Source organism: Stegostoma tigrinum, chromosome 1 (genome assembly GCF_030684315.1).
Source record: "Stegostoma tigrinum isolate sSteTig4 chromosome 1, sSteTig4.hap1, whole genome shotgun sequence".
NCBI classification, from domain to species: Eukaryota; Metazoa; Chordata; class Chondrichthyes; order Orectolobiformes; family Stegostomatidae; genus Stegostoma; species Stegostoma tigrinum.
In genome coordinates this window covers 67,443,947-67,460,978 of record NC_081354.1, presented here as the reverse complement: position 1 = coordinate 67,460,978, position 17,032 = coordinate 67,443,947, and the positions used below count along the sequence as shown (strand labels likewise).

General features: G+C 40.4%; 1 protein-coding gene across 3 annotated transcripts in view; it reads left to right on the top strand.

The window, feature by feature from the left end:
- The window catches only part of prss12 (serine protease 12), a 145,273-nt gene that overhangs the window by 52,678 nt on the left and 75,563 nt on the right, over positions 1-17,032 (top strand). For all 3 annotated transcript variants that reach the window (XM_048544727.2, XM_048544635.2, XM_048544808.2), the window contains exons 3-4: positions 2,031-2,203; positions 3,564-3,714. In XM_048544727.2, coding sequence (XP_048400684.1) covers positions 2,031-2,203; positions 3,564-3,714 — 324 coding nt within the window. The remainder of the gene's footprint in view (positions 1-2,030; positions 2,204-3,563; positions 3,715-17,032) is intronic.

The following is a 17,032-nucleotide window of genomic DNA, read 5'->3' as shown; positions in this document are numbered from 1 at the left end:
GAGCTGTGTGGCAGTAGTGTTAACTAATGAGCCACCATGATGCCCAACAGCTAAAAGATCATTGAGCTGTCTTTTATTAGTTCCACTGTCTCCAGAGTGTTGACATTTAATTGGGACATATTGGTTGTCTGTCTGTGTTGGCAAAACATTCCAAACTACCTCACAATACTAAAGCTGTTCCTAATTCTCCATTCATTTCAACTGGCACGGGGCATCCTTGGACTGTGAGAATAACTTAGGAGAAGAAATTCTGCTGTTTCTATGGATGTGGAGGAAGTAATGAGGGTGCCGCACACTTGTAAACAATACATTTTAATTAGTTAATGTTAAATGTTGGAACATTGTTCCTAATTGTTCAATATCAGTAGATGCTAAATTTGATCATTTGTAAATGGTAGCTACCATTTAGTAATCAGTTTACTTCCTGCAGCATATTGGAACAATTGAAAGTTCAAAACTGTTGGATTTAGTAGACTGTATTAAGTGTTATGCTGGAGGGTGAAGCATTTAATGTCATTTTCTGATCCATAAGAATGATTATTATAACTTAGTCACTGTGTGATTTTTGTGTTATGGTCTTGATACAAATAGTACCAGCACACTGTCATCAGTGGAATATGCAATCTGCATCACACATGTGGCTTTACAAGTTGTTTAATAATAGCTTGCTTCTCAATTTATATTCAGTAACAACACAAAATGCTGAAAATGTGCAATACGTGAGGCTAAAAAGAGAAATCCTAGATCATTTTTATTTGTTATGTTATCATTTATGCTACTTCTCAGCAATTCAACATACTGTTATAATTTCCACAGTCATGTGTACATGAAGCTATATGTACTTCTTCAAATTTTTCAGTCTTGTAAGTTAATATTCTGTTGGCTTAAGCTGTTATACTAAACCTTGCTTAATAAAAAATACAATGTTAAATCATTCATAGGTTGAGAAATGCAACCAAGTAATTAAAACTTTCAAGCTTTCCTTATAAAACAAATTCTGAAACTCAAAAGGAGGAGCCCAGAAAGTTTTAAACATTTTAATTAGGGTCTAAAACCAGCCGGTATTTGATAGAAACAGGTATGCTGAGATCTGTCTGCTGTTGCCCTTAGTTCCCGACCCCATCAATGTTTCCAGGGCCAGGGAAGTGTCCCCAGTTTAAGCATCTATGAAGGCTGTCCATGACAGTTCAGGATATGACACTGAAAAAAAAGGGCCATATCGCGGTGGTGGGTCGGATGGAGTGGTTGTGGATAGATAGTTTCCACAGTGCAATGAAATTAAATACATGTCATAGGATCCCTATGGTGTGGAAAGAGGCCATTCAGCCCATCGAGTCCATTCAGATTCTCTGAAGAGCATCCCAGCCAGACACACTCCCCTACCTTATCCCTGTAACACAGCATTTCCCATGGCTAATCGACCTAGCATGCACATTCTTGGACACTATGGGCAATTTAGCATGGCCGTTCCACTTAACCCACACATCTCTGGACTGTGGGAGGAAACGAAAGCACCCAGACGAAACGCATGTAGATGGAATGTCCAAACTCGACACAGACAGTCACCTGAGGGTGGAGTCAAACCTGGGTCCCTGCTAACCACTGAACCACCATGCTGCCCATGTCATGTTAGCTGACCTTGTAAAGGGGAAAAATTTACATTGTTTTCTTCCTCCAACCAAACACATAGCCTTTGTCTCAGGCCTGGAGCCTTATGGTGACTCCTATGTTAGTTATTCAGCAACCTGGTAAATTAGGCTGTCTCTGGCAGGGATCTGTGTAACAAGGTCCTTGAGATTTTCTGGCATATCTATGAAGACTGTATTTATCAGCCCTCTGGCACACTTATGCTGAGAGATTCAAGGAGTTTCAAAACCCTTTTGGAAATATTACTCCAAAGTAAAATTTATGTATAATCTTAAAGGATTCAGCTAAAATACGTTGAGAGGCATATGCCATCTTCTGTTATTAGAATGTTTTTCCATGGTTTTGAATGTATTTTTAATTCTATCACTTTCCATTTTATTTAGTGAGAGTGGAAATGCTGGGCAAATACCTATTTCTGGATTATTACTAGCTCATTGGAGTAATGTTCAGTGCCGAGGTAATGAACACAGTTTATTTGAGTGTGTGAAGGAGACTAGACAGCGTGGGAACTGCCTTCATAAACGGGCAGCATCAGTTGTTTGCAATCCTCCAAAAGGTAACGAAATAAGTTGTCAACTCTTTAGTCTTCTGTCACAATAAACTCTAGGAAAAATACCCTATTGTGCTGGAGATAATGGGAACTGCAGATGCTGGAGAATCCAAGATAATAAAGTGTGAAGCTGGATGAACACAGCAGGCCAAGCAGCATCTCAGGAGCACAAAAGCTGATGTTTCGGGCCTAGAACCTTCATCAGAGAGGTGGATGGGGAGAGGGTTCTGGAATAAATAGGGAGAGAGGGGGAGGCGGACCGAAGATGGAGAGAAAAGAAGATAGGTGGAGAGGAGAGTATAGGTGGGGAGGGAGGGAGGGGATAGGTCAGTCCATGTGAGACGGACAAGTCAAGGAGGTGGGATGAGGTTAGTAGGTAGGAAATGGAGGTGCGGCTCCACCGCATCCCAAAACCAGCCCAGTTCGTCCCCTCCCCCACTGCATCACACAACCAGCCCAGCTCTTCCCCTCCCCCCACTGCATCCCAAAACCAGCCCAGCCTGTCTCTGCCTCCCTAACCTGTTCTTCCTCTCACCCATCCCTTCCTCCCACCTCAAGCCGCACCTCCATTTCCTACCTACTAACCTCATCCCACCTCCTTGACCTGTCCGTCTTCCCTGGATTGACCTATCCCCTCCCTATCTCCCCACCTATACTCCCCTCTCTACCTATCTTCTTTTCTCTCCATCTTCGGTCCGCCTCCCCCTCTCACCCTATTTATTCCAGCTCCCTCTCCCCATCCCCCTCTCTGATGAAGGGTCTAGCCCCAAAACACCAGCTTTTGTGCTCCTGAGATGCTGTTTGACCTGTTGTGTTCATCCAGCTTTACACCCTATTGTGCTGTAATGTTTCAATGAGCCAAAGAACAAATAGACCTAAATTACAATCTAATACTTGGGTTTGTCCATGTGAGGGATAATTGTATTGGGAATTAGAAACATTTTTCCATGTACACCCAGTGACAGCCTTAAGCATTTTTCCCCCGAACACTATCAGAACAGCTAACGCGCACACTTTAAAATTTAGATAAATTTGATCTTTCCTAAAACTAGACATTATGCTTGGTTTCATGTTCAGTTCCTGATTATTTCCAATTGTAAGATAAATCAGTTAGGATCATCAGTCAATTTGGTGATAAAATCTGGGAAATTTTTGGACATTTAAATTTTTATGCAACTTCATTATGCCCTTAATTGTGGAATAAATGATTCAAAATGCTATAGTTACTTACTGACAATCCTTGCATAAAGAAACACATTCATTAACTTGAGCATATGTGTTTGCATAGAAGTATATTGCTTAATTTGTTTGTAAATGACAATGCCACAGAAGCTATTTATCCATGCACTGGTCTGTTTAATTTTAGTACCTGCCTTTGTTCCAATTCGATTGGTTGGAGGTAGTTCTGAATATGAAGGCCGCGTGGAAGTCTATCGTTCAGGTCAGTGGGGAACGGTGTGTGATGACCACTGGGACGAAGCTGATGCTGAAGTTGTCTGCAGGCAACTAGGCATAAGGTCAGTATGATGAAGCTATTTCTTTATAATGAGAAATGCAAGGAAAGCTGTAGAGAAAATCAGTGACTATCTCAACATTGAAACTAATATTTACAGTTATTAGACTGGAAGTAGCAGGATACATGCAGTGGTAATTCAACGCTTATAATTTTTAAATACTTGGCACACAGAATGAAAATGTTAGATTGACAAATTATACATTTGGAATGTAGTGTGTTGCTTCCACATTGCATGTGTTGTATGATTTTCCTTGTAATGTTATCTTATCTATTTTACTTACTATTCAGCATTTTAAATAATTCCGTAGTAGAAGGCAACTAATTTGCTCTACAATATGTATTGCGCAGTTTTTCCCATAATATTTTCTTATCCATTTTTCCTACTAGTAACTAATTCCAAAGTGAGGACATAGAATAATGCCAGTGAGTAGAACCAATGAAAGGCCACTTTTGTCTCTTAGTAATGGAAAACAATGCTGGTGGTCGATCTTTTGTCCATAATAAATCCCCCCTGGATTTTCCTTCTGTTCAGTGAGGTGCTTAGTGCTTATCTGAACTGCCTCCACAGCTTTCTTATTGCCACCAAACACTAAATTTAGCCTTTTAATATTCATTTTGGAACTCATCGGTAAACAGCATCAGTTGAAACTTTATTGATCAAACATCTTGAAGGATATCAAGTGCTGGAGAAACTCAGCAGGTCTGGCAGCATCTTTGCAGAGAGAAACAAAGTTAAAATTTTGGTGTCCAATATGACTCTTCAATCTGGCTTCAGATTTTCAGTATCTGCTGTATTTTGCTTCTGTAGACTTGAAGGATAAATTTTCTTGATCCTTGATCCCAGAAGATAGCCATTTTCCTGGGTGTAAAAAAGGCAGACGTATGTTTTACTGGGCCACTGCTCTTTTTATATTGCACTTGGCTTTCCATGTTCCTGGACATGAAGGAAGGTGAAATATGTGGTGCTAGGTCTATGTTTGCAGGGGATACAGAACAGAGAACTATGTAGGTGAATTACGAGACCCTTTGCTTTATATTCCTCCAGGATCATTGACTGGGCACTCACAAGGCAATGAGCACTCAGAGAAACACAATAAGGAGGCAACATCTATAATTTAATTTCTTGCCCCTTCAATCAGTGCTGTGTGAAGCTTGGAACCATAGCTACGCTAATTGTTTCCATATCGACAACTTTCGGCAAAATGAGAGACCTGTTTTTTTCACATAGCAGGATTCCATAAAATCCAAGCAATATTTTATCAGTGACCTTAATGGTTTGTGCACAGCATTTCTATTGTTTTGTGAATTGCAAGGGTTTTCACTCAATGAATTCATAGGTGATCTGTGATCATCAAAATAGTATCATTGCTGCTTTTCAGGCAGCAATTATACTGTCTCAATTTCATGGTGGTAGAAATTTTCAACCTACATTAAAGTGCAATGTTAGCTCATGGGTTCTGGAGGCCTGGCTTATGAAATTTCTGAGATAGTCATCAAGAGTAAAAGAGCATAGTTACAAAAGGTTCATGTTGGCACCGGTGTTATCATTGAACACATGACAGGTATCCCAAACCACACGTAAGAATCTTTGTCGGATCTAAATCATCCAATAATTCAGTTTAGCAAAGTCTTCAAGTTAATTGCTGTGGACCCTGTTGAGATTTCCTGTCCAGTAAAGCCTAATCATCGAATAAGCAGAAGGGGAACACACTCCACTGGAGGCGAGCAAGGCTTGCAGTTTCTTAACTACTGCTCCCTTCTTTCACAGACTGTGCCTTTAGACTGCAAGATATTCATAGGGCAAGAACAATCTTTGTTGGTTTACAGTATATAGTAAACAAATATAGGAGCTTCAAAGTAACAACAATATATAATACATTATAACATAATAAAACAGCTCCATGCAATTCACATGAGCATTATAAAACAAAATATGTTAAAAAAAAATTAAAAATGAAGAGAGATTAAAGCAGACGACCAAAAGCCTGGTCACAGAAATAGATTTCAAGGAGAGTTTTAACAATGGCAAGTGAGGTAGAGGGGCAGGAATGTGTGCAAAAGGGATTTATGGGCTTAAGGTCTCGATAAGCAAAAATGATGGAGTGATGAAAATCAGGAATCTCCGAGGGTCAAAATCAGAAGGCCAGACAGTCCTCAGGGGATGCAGGGCTGGATTGCCAAGTTAGGGAGAGATGTGGCCATGGTGAAATTGAAATTGAGGAGATTTTAAAATCAAGCACTTGGGAGACGAATCCACAAACCAACGTAGGCTAGTGAGAACAGTGTTGATCGCTGAACTGGCTTTAGTGTGAATTAAAACATGGGCAGCAGAGTTTTGGATGATCTAAAGTTAACACAGGGTAGATGCCAGCCAGTGGTGCTTGGAAATAGTTGAGTCCAGAGTTAACAAAGGCATGGGAGAGGATTTCAACAACAGGTCAGCTAAGGTAGAAGCAATCTTGGGCTGTACTGTGGTTCAGTAGTTAGTACTACTGTCTCACAGAGCCAGAGAGCAGGGTTCGATTCCACACTGGGGTGACTGTCTGTGTGAATTTTCACATTCTCCCTCTGTCTGAATGGGTTTCCTCAAGGTGCTATGGTTTCCTCCCACAGTCCAAAGATGTGCAGGTTGCTGGATCAAAATCCTGGAATTCACTCCCTAATAGCATTGTGTATCAACCCACAGCAGGAGGGCTGCAGCGGTTCAAGAAGGCAGATCATCCCCACCTTCTCAAGGGCAACTAGGGATGGGCAAGAAATGCTGGCCAGCAAGCAACGCCCACATCTCACACATGAATGGAAAAAGAAAAGGTTGGGTGGATTGTCTATGCTAAATTGTCTGTGGGGGGACGCATTGGGTCCAGGGATGTACAGGCCAGGTGGATTAGCCGGAGTTACAGGGAGAGGGTCAGAATTGACCCAAAGGGCCGAATAGCCTGCTTCCACACTCTAGGGATCCTATGATATGAACTGCTTACAAACTATGTTAAAGACTCGGATGAACTGTTAAGACAGCAGTCAAAAAAATAGCAGATGCACTATGAAGTGGCAAAATGTGAGCCTCACTGCTTTGGCTGAAAGAATGGGTCTTTTGAATTCTCCAGCATACAGTCAAGGCCTTTATTGCCTGAAAAAGCTTCCATACACTTTCTACTGTCTCTCTCTGACAAAAACTTTCTTCCCTTGCCAATAATTCCATCGCTCTATTGAATTAGACTGCTCACAATCTTGGTATCATAGTTGACCCTGAGATGAGGTCATGACACATAACATTCCATCATTTTAAATGCCCAGCTCCAGGCTCATGGGATCGTTAGAATCTCTACAATGCAGAAGCAGACCATTCAGCTCATTGAGTCCACAAATCTCTGAAGAGCATCCTGCCCAGACTCACCCTCCCAACCAGTCCCTGTAACCCTGTATTTCCCATGGTAAATCCACCTAGCCAACATACCCCTGGACACAATGGATAATTTAGCATGGCCAATCTACCTAACCTGGACCTCTTTACACAGTGGAAGGAAACTGGACCACCGGGAAGGAATCCATGCAAACATGGAGAGAATGTGCAAACTCCACATAAACCGTCACCCAAGGCTGGAATCAAACCCGGGTCCCTGGCATTGTGAGGCAGCAGCACTGAGCTACAATGCCTCCTGTTGAAGCCCCAGTTCTGACTGCTGTAGCACTCCACTAGTTGCAGTTTGTCAACCTGAAAATAACTCATTCGTCCTGACTCTCTGCTTTCCATTCTCTATCCATGCTACTGTGTTTCTCCAACATCATGAGATCTTATGCGGTATAATAGCCTTTTATGTGATATCTTACCAATAGTCTTGTGGATAACCAATTACATTGCATCTTCTGTTTACCCTAATCCACTCTTCTTATTATTTTCTCAAAGAGCTCTAATAAATCAGTCAGACATGTTTTCCCCTTTTCAAAACCACATTGATTTTGTCTAATTACATTATGCTTTTCTAAATGTCCTGCTATTTGCCCTTTATTGGTACAAATTCCAATAAAGATGTTAGGTTGATTGGCCTATAGCTGCCTGCTTTCTGTCTCACATTCATTGGTCCAACAAGAAGAGGATTATGTCTTGAACAAAGTGTGGTGTATTGTATGCTAGTGCCTAGTTTCTGGATACATTAAAATGATGGCCTATTGTTACAAAGGCTATGAAGAGGACCTGAATGTTAAACAGTTGTGTCTCACAATCTACTTGACATCATAATAGTGGATGATGCTCATTGCACACCTCCATTTTACAATTTTTAAACTCTTTCTGACTCGTTCACCAGCCTTACTTCATGTACTTTCCCCAATTTTAGTATACCTTTCTGTGCATAGTTACATTTATCACCAGTCCATCACCCCCACCCAAGTCAGTGACTTTATAATTCAGGCCATCTGGAGGTTTCACTATTTTGCTCAATTACATTCTCTTTGGTGGAGGAAGACTGGCAGTTTTCTGAGCGGAAGACTTTGATTCTCTTCCTGACAGACTGAAGTCTGTAGGTTGCTTGGAACTGGAGGTCCTTTAATCTCTTGGCATTCCTTCATGGGGGTGTCTTCTTTACTGAAGCAGACAATTTCTTCCTTATCCAAAGATAACACAGTGTGGAGCTGGAAGAACATTGCAAGGGAGGCAGCATCAGAGGAGCAGGAAAGTTGATGTTTCAGGCCAGGACCCTCCTTCAGAAATAGGGAGGGATAGAGAGCTCAGAAATAAATAGAGAGAGGAGGGGTGGGGCTGGGGAAGGTAGGTGAGACGATGATAGGTGAGTGCAGGGAGGCAGTGGTAGGGTGTTGTATTTACATTGAATTTGCCTGCAGATGTGTGCTGAACTATATAGATTTGTTTTTAATGCAACTTATTAATTGGTTTGGACATTCTCATTCTCCATCAGTCATTTCATTTGTCCATTTACCTCTTCCTTAGTTCCATTATTTGAGGTTTGCTTTTTGCTTGGCATGAATTCTGTCACGGTTTCTGAGGATTCTTCTGGTAGAGGTAGAACATTTTCATCTTCAACCTGTCTCTTTTGAGTCACCCCAGCATCCAACATTAGATCTGAATTGGCCATAGCTCTTTGTTTGCTAAGTTGTGTCACATTTTAAGGTGCATGAATTATCTGTTTATACATTAGCTCAAGTTGGGCTAAACACTCCTTGACTATCCCACTGCTTGTGTTTTCTAGCAGATCTTATATTCTGAAGATTATAAGAATGATTCTAGTATTCCGAACTCCCTTCAGTTTGATAGCAGTGAAAAATATTTTTGCTCAATCAGTATAGTCACAGGATCACATCTGTTTGTCTGAATAAAATTAATAGCTTAAGCAAACTCAGCTAATCTTAATAGATTCTGCTTTCGGACATAATGGGAACTGCAGATGCTGGAGAATCCAAGATAACAAAGTGTGGAGCTGGATGAACACAGCAGGCCAAGCAGCATCTGAGGAGCACAGAAGCTGATGTTTTGGGCCTTGACCATTCATCAGAAAAGGAGGATGGGGAGAGAGCTCTGAAATAAATAGGGAGAGAGGGGGAGGTGGATTGAAGATGGCTAGAGGAGAAGATAGGTGGAGAGGAGACAGACAACAAGAGAGTTGCAGTGGGAGAGCGATCCCCTGAGGTTTGTCTGGAGGGAGGAGGGTAACTTCTTCATCCTAAGATGCTGCTTGGCCTGCTGTGTTCATCCAGCTCCACACTTTGTTATCTCAGATTCTCCAGCATCTGCAGCTCCCATTGTCTCTGATACAATTTTAACCTCGGTGCGAAATCTCTTCCAGGGATGCCTAACCTGAAGAAGTTACCCTCCTCCCTCCGGACAAACCTCAGGGGATCGCTCTCCCACTGCAACTCTCTTGTCTGTCTCCTCTCCACCTATCTTCTCCTCTAGCCATCTTCAATTCACCTCCCCCTCTCTCCCTATTTATTTCAGAGCTCTCTCCCCATCCCCCTTTTCTGATGAATGGTCAAGGCCCAAAACATCAGCTTCTGTGCTCCTCAGATGCTGCTTGTCCTGCTGGCTTCTGCTTTCTGTTTGGCACTGCCATGCGTCGAGGGAAATTTCCCAGCAATTTTTCTTTGACTAGCTGCACCTTGACACATTGTTCCTTGATTTTTAACTAGCTTAAATACTTCAGCTAATCAAAGAAAATTGAGATCAACATGTATGTTTCTAATCAAGAGTGATAATTATTGATTGTGAGGGGCTTATAGGCTTTCTACTATCTGGAATCCTTTATATATTGGACAGCTGCTCAGGGAATAACATTAGTTTTAAGCACTATGCTTCTTGGACAATGTAATGGTCTATTTATTGACGTTAGGTAGTACTTTTTAAGTCATAGCTCACTACCTGACACTCACCCCTTGTCCAAGTTGAAATTTGTGAGATGACCTTTGATATAAGTATCAACTTAGTGAAATGTATTATTTGGATCACTTTTTCCCACAGGAATATTTTAGGTTTTCCTTGCATTATAGGCTATTCCATATCATTAACCTCTTTGTAAGGGGAACTTGGTTTTGTTATGGGATTTCTTGGTTTTCTATGGCTGTGTCCTAACCCAGAAGTACATTTTCTGAAAGTAACCTACTGTATGGCAGATAAAACACTCACTTGTAATGGTTGGACGTGGTCTGTGCCTGTGAGGCTTGTTTGCTCCATAGTACTGACAAAGAATTTAGTATTTGATGACTGTTCTACATTCTGCTGGGTGGATACCAGCAGCAGTGTGTTGAGGCTCTTAATTGGAAATTGATTACAAAGGCCTCAATTGGTGGCAGTGTGGGAAAGCGATCCACAGGACATCCCACAATGTACCCATTGGGTGGATTTGGGAAGATAATGGTGTCTTCATTCCTCATGCATCACCAGTTTAAATGCCCCCCTGCCACAAAACTCACCAAATGGTGAGGGCACAAGATTCTGCCCAATGTTTCAATATTTAACTGATGTAAATTTCTGGATTTTCAACACTGGCCTCTGCACCAGCCTATTATGGATAATATGATTTTCATCTGCTGTAACTATTTATGGCCCAGTTAAATTTAAAATAAAGTGAGGCAATGTTTATCTGCATAAGTAATTGGTACACTTTACCACAATGCGGTCTTTGGGTGATGGTGGAATATTGTGATATTTGTTTCTGCTATTGTTCTCCTAGCTGTTTTCTTAAATGACTCGGAAACATGAGACAGTTTGTTGCTATGTCAGGAAAAGCACTTAGAATTGAAATGCTCCTCCATTGAAGCATTTAGATTTATCACTATTTCTGCATTGTTTCCTTTTAATTGCCAAGAGCAAACAAGCTAATTAACATATTTCAGTTAGAAGGCAATAGATTTTAATAATGTGAGGTTTTGAATAAGAAGATGATGAACAATGTGCATTTTGTTCACTAACAATATGCTTCTGACAATGTCAAGACACTCTGGTGCAAAACCACCTCGCATTAAACTCTGATGTCAGCAGGGGCAATATCTTGACACATATTTGATCTTCTCTTCTGCATGAAAATATTCCATTCTAATTCCTTTTTTATGTTTTTAGCACTAGTATGAATTGATTCAACAAATTATTGTATGTGTGAGATATATTTTCTATCACTCTTCCATTTTTGTCAAAAATCAATATTAGCAACTTCTCAGTGATAGCTCCTTCTTCTGCTTTTAGAATCCCAAAGTGTGGAAGCAGGCCATTCACCCCACTGAATCCACCCAAAGATCATCCCACCCCATCTCAGTAGCCCTACACATTGCAGGCAATTCAGCACAGACAATCCACCCAACACATACATCTTAAGACTCTGGGCGGAAACTCATGCAGACAATGTGCCAATTCCTCACAAATGGCCACCTGAGGTTGGAATTGAACCTGGGTCCCTGATGCTGTGAGGCAGCAGTGCTAACCTCTGAGTCACTGTAACACCCACTCATGATGTTTTGAAAGAAAGTCGGTGTTTTTTGTTATTGCACAATTTATTTGCGCTGATTTTGCAGAAGATGTCAGTGATAACTTATATTAAAATATCACATTGGTTTCAACCTTGTCATTTCATACAATCCAAATGACCTGGATGTCAGTCATGAGAAAATTGTTTGACTAAAAGCTAGAACTCAAACGCAGGAGAAGAGCAAGAGTTTACCCCTTAGCGTGATGAATTGACTGATTGCTTTCAATTTTAGACACAGATTCTGATGATGTTTTTGAAACTGATTCTGCAAAACTGGCTGTGAAAGTCAAAGTTCCAGTTCAGACATCTTAGAATTGTATCCTTACATTGGCCTGTAACAGACTGAACTGACCAATCATCAGGCATGCTTCAGTCTCCATCCCAAATTACCAGAAAATCTGTAGTTGGGGTTCATATCAGGGCAGAAGAATTTCAAACATTCAACCCATTAACTTTATAAATACAATCAACTTATTTTACTCACCCGAAGTGAATAATGGTTTGGTGATTGGGTGTCCTTTGTATTAGAACAGAACATTTGTTCCTCCAGCCCACAGCATGCCTGGTAATTATCCAAAGTGCAGACATTTAGCAGATGATATATTATCACATCTGTGCTGCCTATGCACTATAGTGTGCTGTCTGAACTGTTGTTCCCATCTGAATAACCTTAACTCTTTGATTACAAAGTACTGTTTTTCCTTCATGCCACATTCATTTGCGGAAATACTTTTGAACCAATGTGTGTATGAGTTTGCAGATGGATGTAGATTACTGGATCACTTATTTTCTTGAACCTAAATGCAATACCAATTATCTGGTTTGTTATTCAATCAATGGTATTCAGTCAACAGTCAAGGCACAAGGACTCTACCAGTTTGACATCCTTAACATTTGTAGAGTGATGTAAAAGAGCATCACTGGCTTTTAAGAGGTGACTTTGGTTGTATTGTCTCTTTTTCTGGTGCATTGTGGTGACAGTGGATTAAAATCTCTAGAAAGGACTCATCAGCCACCACTATTTTTTAGAGTGCACTATAATATTTGGTCTGCATCATATTGACTCGATGATAATCAGAATCCTTTGATATAGATTGAACCAGGATAGTACTTGTAAATCAAAGCACATTGTTAGCATGTGTGGCCCACAAACCAAGAACAATAAGTAAGCAAAATAGTGTCCCTGCAGGGATAGTTGGACACCACTCAGGAAAGGCCATGAATGTTTGATGAGGATTTTATTGACAGCAGGAGATTTACTTGTTTTGTGGATCCACAAAAATCTTTCTAACGTTGCCCTTGACTGCCCGCTGACAAACCACTAACCTTCCTGTTCACACCATCACTGTCAGCCTGACATACCCCTTTCATAGTCTTCTGCCTCATTGATTGCATGGAAGGGCAAGTCACTGAGTGCTGACAGCTCAATGCTTCCTTTTAAATAATAGCTGATTATGTAAATAGTCTAGGCTTATTGTGAGCTGCTTTGGACAGAGATTGGGAGCGCTGCCAGATTATTATGTATTCCAAAAGAAAAGAGCATCAGAGAATTAAAAAAAAGAGACAGAAGCAGGACTCTGCCACCATGTCGTCCAAAAAGTGCAACTTCCATCACATTTGGTTCTTCCTTTTCATTTCATTGTCAAAGTGGACCTCATTTTAAATTTCTGGTATTCTACATAGCATCCGCTTCATACTTCCTTGGTGGAAAAGCTGCGTAATGATTTGGTAGAAATGCCCATTTGTAAATCCACTAGGCAAAGTGCAAGTTTTTCCTTTCAATTAGTATGATATATCTTTAGTATTTAGTGTCATTTTATTTTGCAAGTTGTTTCAGCCAAGAATTCACAATGCTACACTTCTATGGTTCAGTACAATATTTTGAATTTGTGCATTGCTTAATTTTTCCTGGATAAGAAATGTCCAAAAGAACTTAACTCTTTCTTTGGAAGCCTCTGATTTACTTCGGGTAATTTAACTTACAGCCATGATTTTCAGAAATCAACCACAACCTTTAAGTCAGGACTTAATGTGTATTGTTGCCACAATGTTAATTTACAGCTGTAACTACAAGCCCAGTTGCCACTGATGTATGTTTACAGAATTCTCACCCTAAGTAGGTTACATAAAATTATTAGATTTTTAATTTTTAAAAAGTATGAACAGATATTGTGAGAACAGGAAATGAGGTTTGTGAACTGAGGCCACCATGTATAGATAGTTTCAAATATGACATATAGACATGCTGACATCAGTATAGGGTCAGGTTTTCTCATCACACCTTACAGATTCACAAAGGTTTGATGGTAAAGTCGTAGCACTGATAGTTGGACAAAGAGCATAACTGGTGCTGGGCTTGAGAAAGTTTGGGTGACTTAGAACAGGATGTCATCAATAAACATGTGAAACCTAACGCTGTATTTTCAAATGATGTCACAGAGGGACAGCATCCAGACGAGACTGGATAGATGCGAATAGAAACAGTTGACGCCGCTCCACTGGTGCTGGATAAATTCAACTTACTCATAGATAAAAATCATAAAATAGCCAAAGAAGAACATTCAGTGAATACCTCTGTACACTGTTCACCAAGCTCATTACCAACTGGGAAATGTCAGAAATGTGTAGTGGAACTTTAATGATGAGAATGTGACACTCCTAATTTCAGATGAAGACAAACATTTTGGTCCATTCTGATATTGAGATCATCTTTGCTGTATTCGCAGATACCAGCAATGTGAGTGCATTGAATGTCCTGGTTACTAATAATGGTGGTCTGAGTAGAGTAGTTTACTGCCAACAAACTTTCCTTTCCCAGTGAAGTCTAACAGCCTGGGTATTATCAATGGTGAGGATAGATCACAAGTAGGGTTTTAATAAGATGTGGCATTTGTTTCATAGAATCCCTAGACTGTGTATACAGGCCATTCAGCCCAACAAGTCCACACTACCCCTCTGAAGAGCATCCCACCCAGACCCATCCCCATCCCCGTACCCTTTCTGTATAACCCTGCATTTCCCATGTCTTATCCATCTAACTTACACACCTCCAGATATGATAAGTAAATTAGCGTGGTCAATCCACCTAACTTTGGACTGTGGGAGGAAACCACTGCTCCTGGAGGAAACTCATGCAGACATGGGCAGAACATGCAAACTCCACACAGACAATCACCCGAGGATGGAATCAAACCCAGGTCCCTGGCTCTGTGAAGCAGCAATGCTAACCACTGAGCCACTGTGTCACTCTTTTACATACCTGAACCCCTAGGTGTCTCTGCTCTACAACACTACCCTACCATTAACTGTTCAAGTCCTGCCCTTGTTTCATAGAATCCCTACAGTGTGGAGCAGACCATTTGGCCCAACAAGTTTTGTATAGCATAACAAGATGTAGTTTATTTCATGATAATGATAATTATGATTGCCATCAACTAGACAGGCATAAACAGATATTAGAAACCAGGTATGCCATGTCTATTTCCATGAGCATTTTGTGTAAAACTAACTGCTTCTCTACCCAAAGACTGTATATCATCAGGTTGGGTGGAGCTAATGCAAACTAAGTATTAACTATTTCAGAACCAATAACAGCTATCACCATGACTTGACTGTGCACAATGTCAGTTCCCCGATACAATGTTGCCCTCGATCAGAATCGGTTTGTAGACTGAAATGGTCCTACAGAGCTGAGCAGTTATGAGCAAACATTAGAAGCAGCTCTCTTTTTGGTTATCTGTGGTCGTCAAAAACCATTCCATTTGCTTTGTCTCTTGATGCATTCTGGTTTCTGACACCAACCTGCTGGATTCTGATCAGAAAAGGGCTACATAACTGTAGAGAAAAGAAACTTTTCTTGCCAAGTCCAGTTTGATTTTGTTTCACTCATTGGGTCAACATGTCTCTTTGCCTCCCATTTCATGGAGTGGGACTTGGAGCAGAAGTAATGGATTGCCATAGTAACAGAGGCAGGGAACATGGCAATTCATTTATTCAGAGTCATACAGTAGTACTCTGTGTTGATAGTTCAAACCAAATTGCAAATTAATTATGTTAAAAGAGGACTGAAGTAGGAGACATATCATTGAATTTCAGAAGTGGTTTAGTTTTAACTTTCTCAATTGACAAATGTTAACACATGGATTGGAAGTTTTCATAACCGAATGTGACTTTGTGGAATTTTAGGCAGAAAGAAAAGCCTTTGAAAACCATCCTTGTGTCTGCATTTAACCCGTGTTAAGAATGACTGACTACAAATGACATTGATACACTTTCTCTATTATTTTTATGATAGTTTTTGGCCTTCTATTTGTCTTCCTTTTTCAAAGTCAAGGCTTTGACCCTCTGCATTATTGCAATTCCAGGGATGCAGAGTACTCTGATGCCTTTGGTTAAGTAGCCATTCTACTGTTGCAAACCCGGATAGTGTGGAACAGCAGATTCTTTATCTAGTGAAGGTAGTGAAGAAGTAACAATTCTGTCGTCACTGATGCCTGCATGCTTACTTGCAGCAAAGATCTATGGTTCACGTGATGGGCGAAACAGCCCTGCACTAATGCTATAGAGGCTAACTCCAGTTTTCTTGTTGCAGAGATATCTAACTTTTTTTGTTTTTAGGTGCAGCTTTCAAAATGAATGGCATGTATGGCATGACTGTATTAAAAATACAAAACCTGAAATGCAGTGTGTTCAAACATTTCAATGCAGGAATTTCAAGCTCTAATGCACAAACATTTGCAGGTTTGTCCATTCACAATAACGCAAAGTCGCCTTGTGTACACAAAACAAAAACAAAAACAAAACCTCAATACTAAAAGTCAGATCTCTGCAGAAAAAAAATGACCTTTAACCCTTTTATCAACATCCTTCCACCCTTTAATTCTTACTGTTTCAGGAGTTTGAAGCTGGAAGCTCCAGTTTCAGCTTTTGAAACCTTTAATGCTGCTTGAATAATTGGTGAAAGATAACTGCTGTCTTCAGGGTCTTAATTTACTGATTAAGGAAAGTCTTCCAGAAATGAGAGGTGTCTTTTCTGCCATGAAACTAGTAACAAACATTTTTCATTCCAATTGACTTAAAGCTATTTCTAGCTGTGGCAAATGATGGAATTTGAATTCAATAAAAATCTGGAATTAAGAGTCTAATGATGATCATGAATTCATTGTCAATTGCCATCTGGTTCAATAATGTTCTTTGAGGAAGGAAACTGCAGTCTTTAACTGGTTTTCCCTACATGTGACTCCAAACTCACAACAACGTGGTTGACTCTTATTAGCCCTCTGGGCAATTATACATTGAGCAATAAATGTGGGTCCAGCCAAAGATGCCCACATCCAAAGTTGGGGGCCC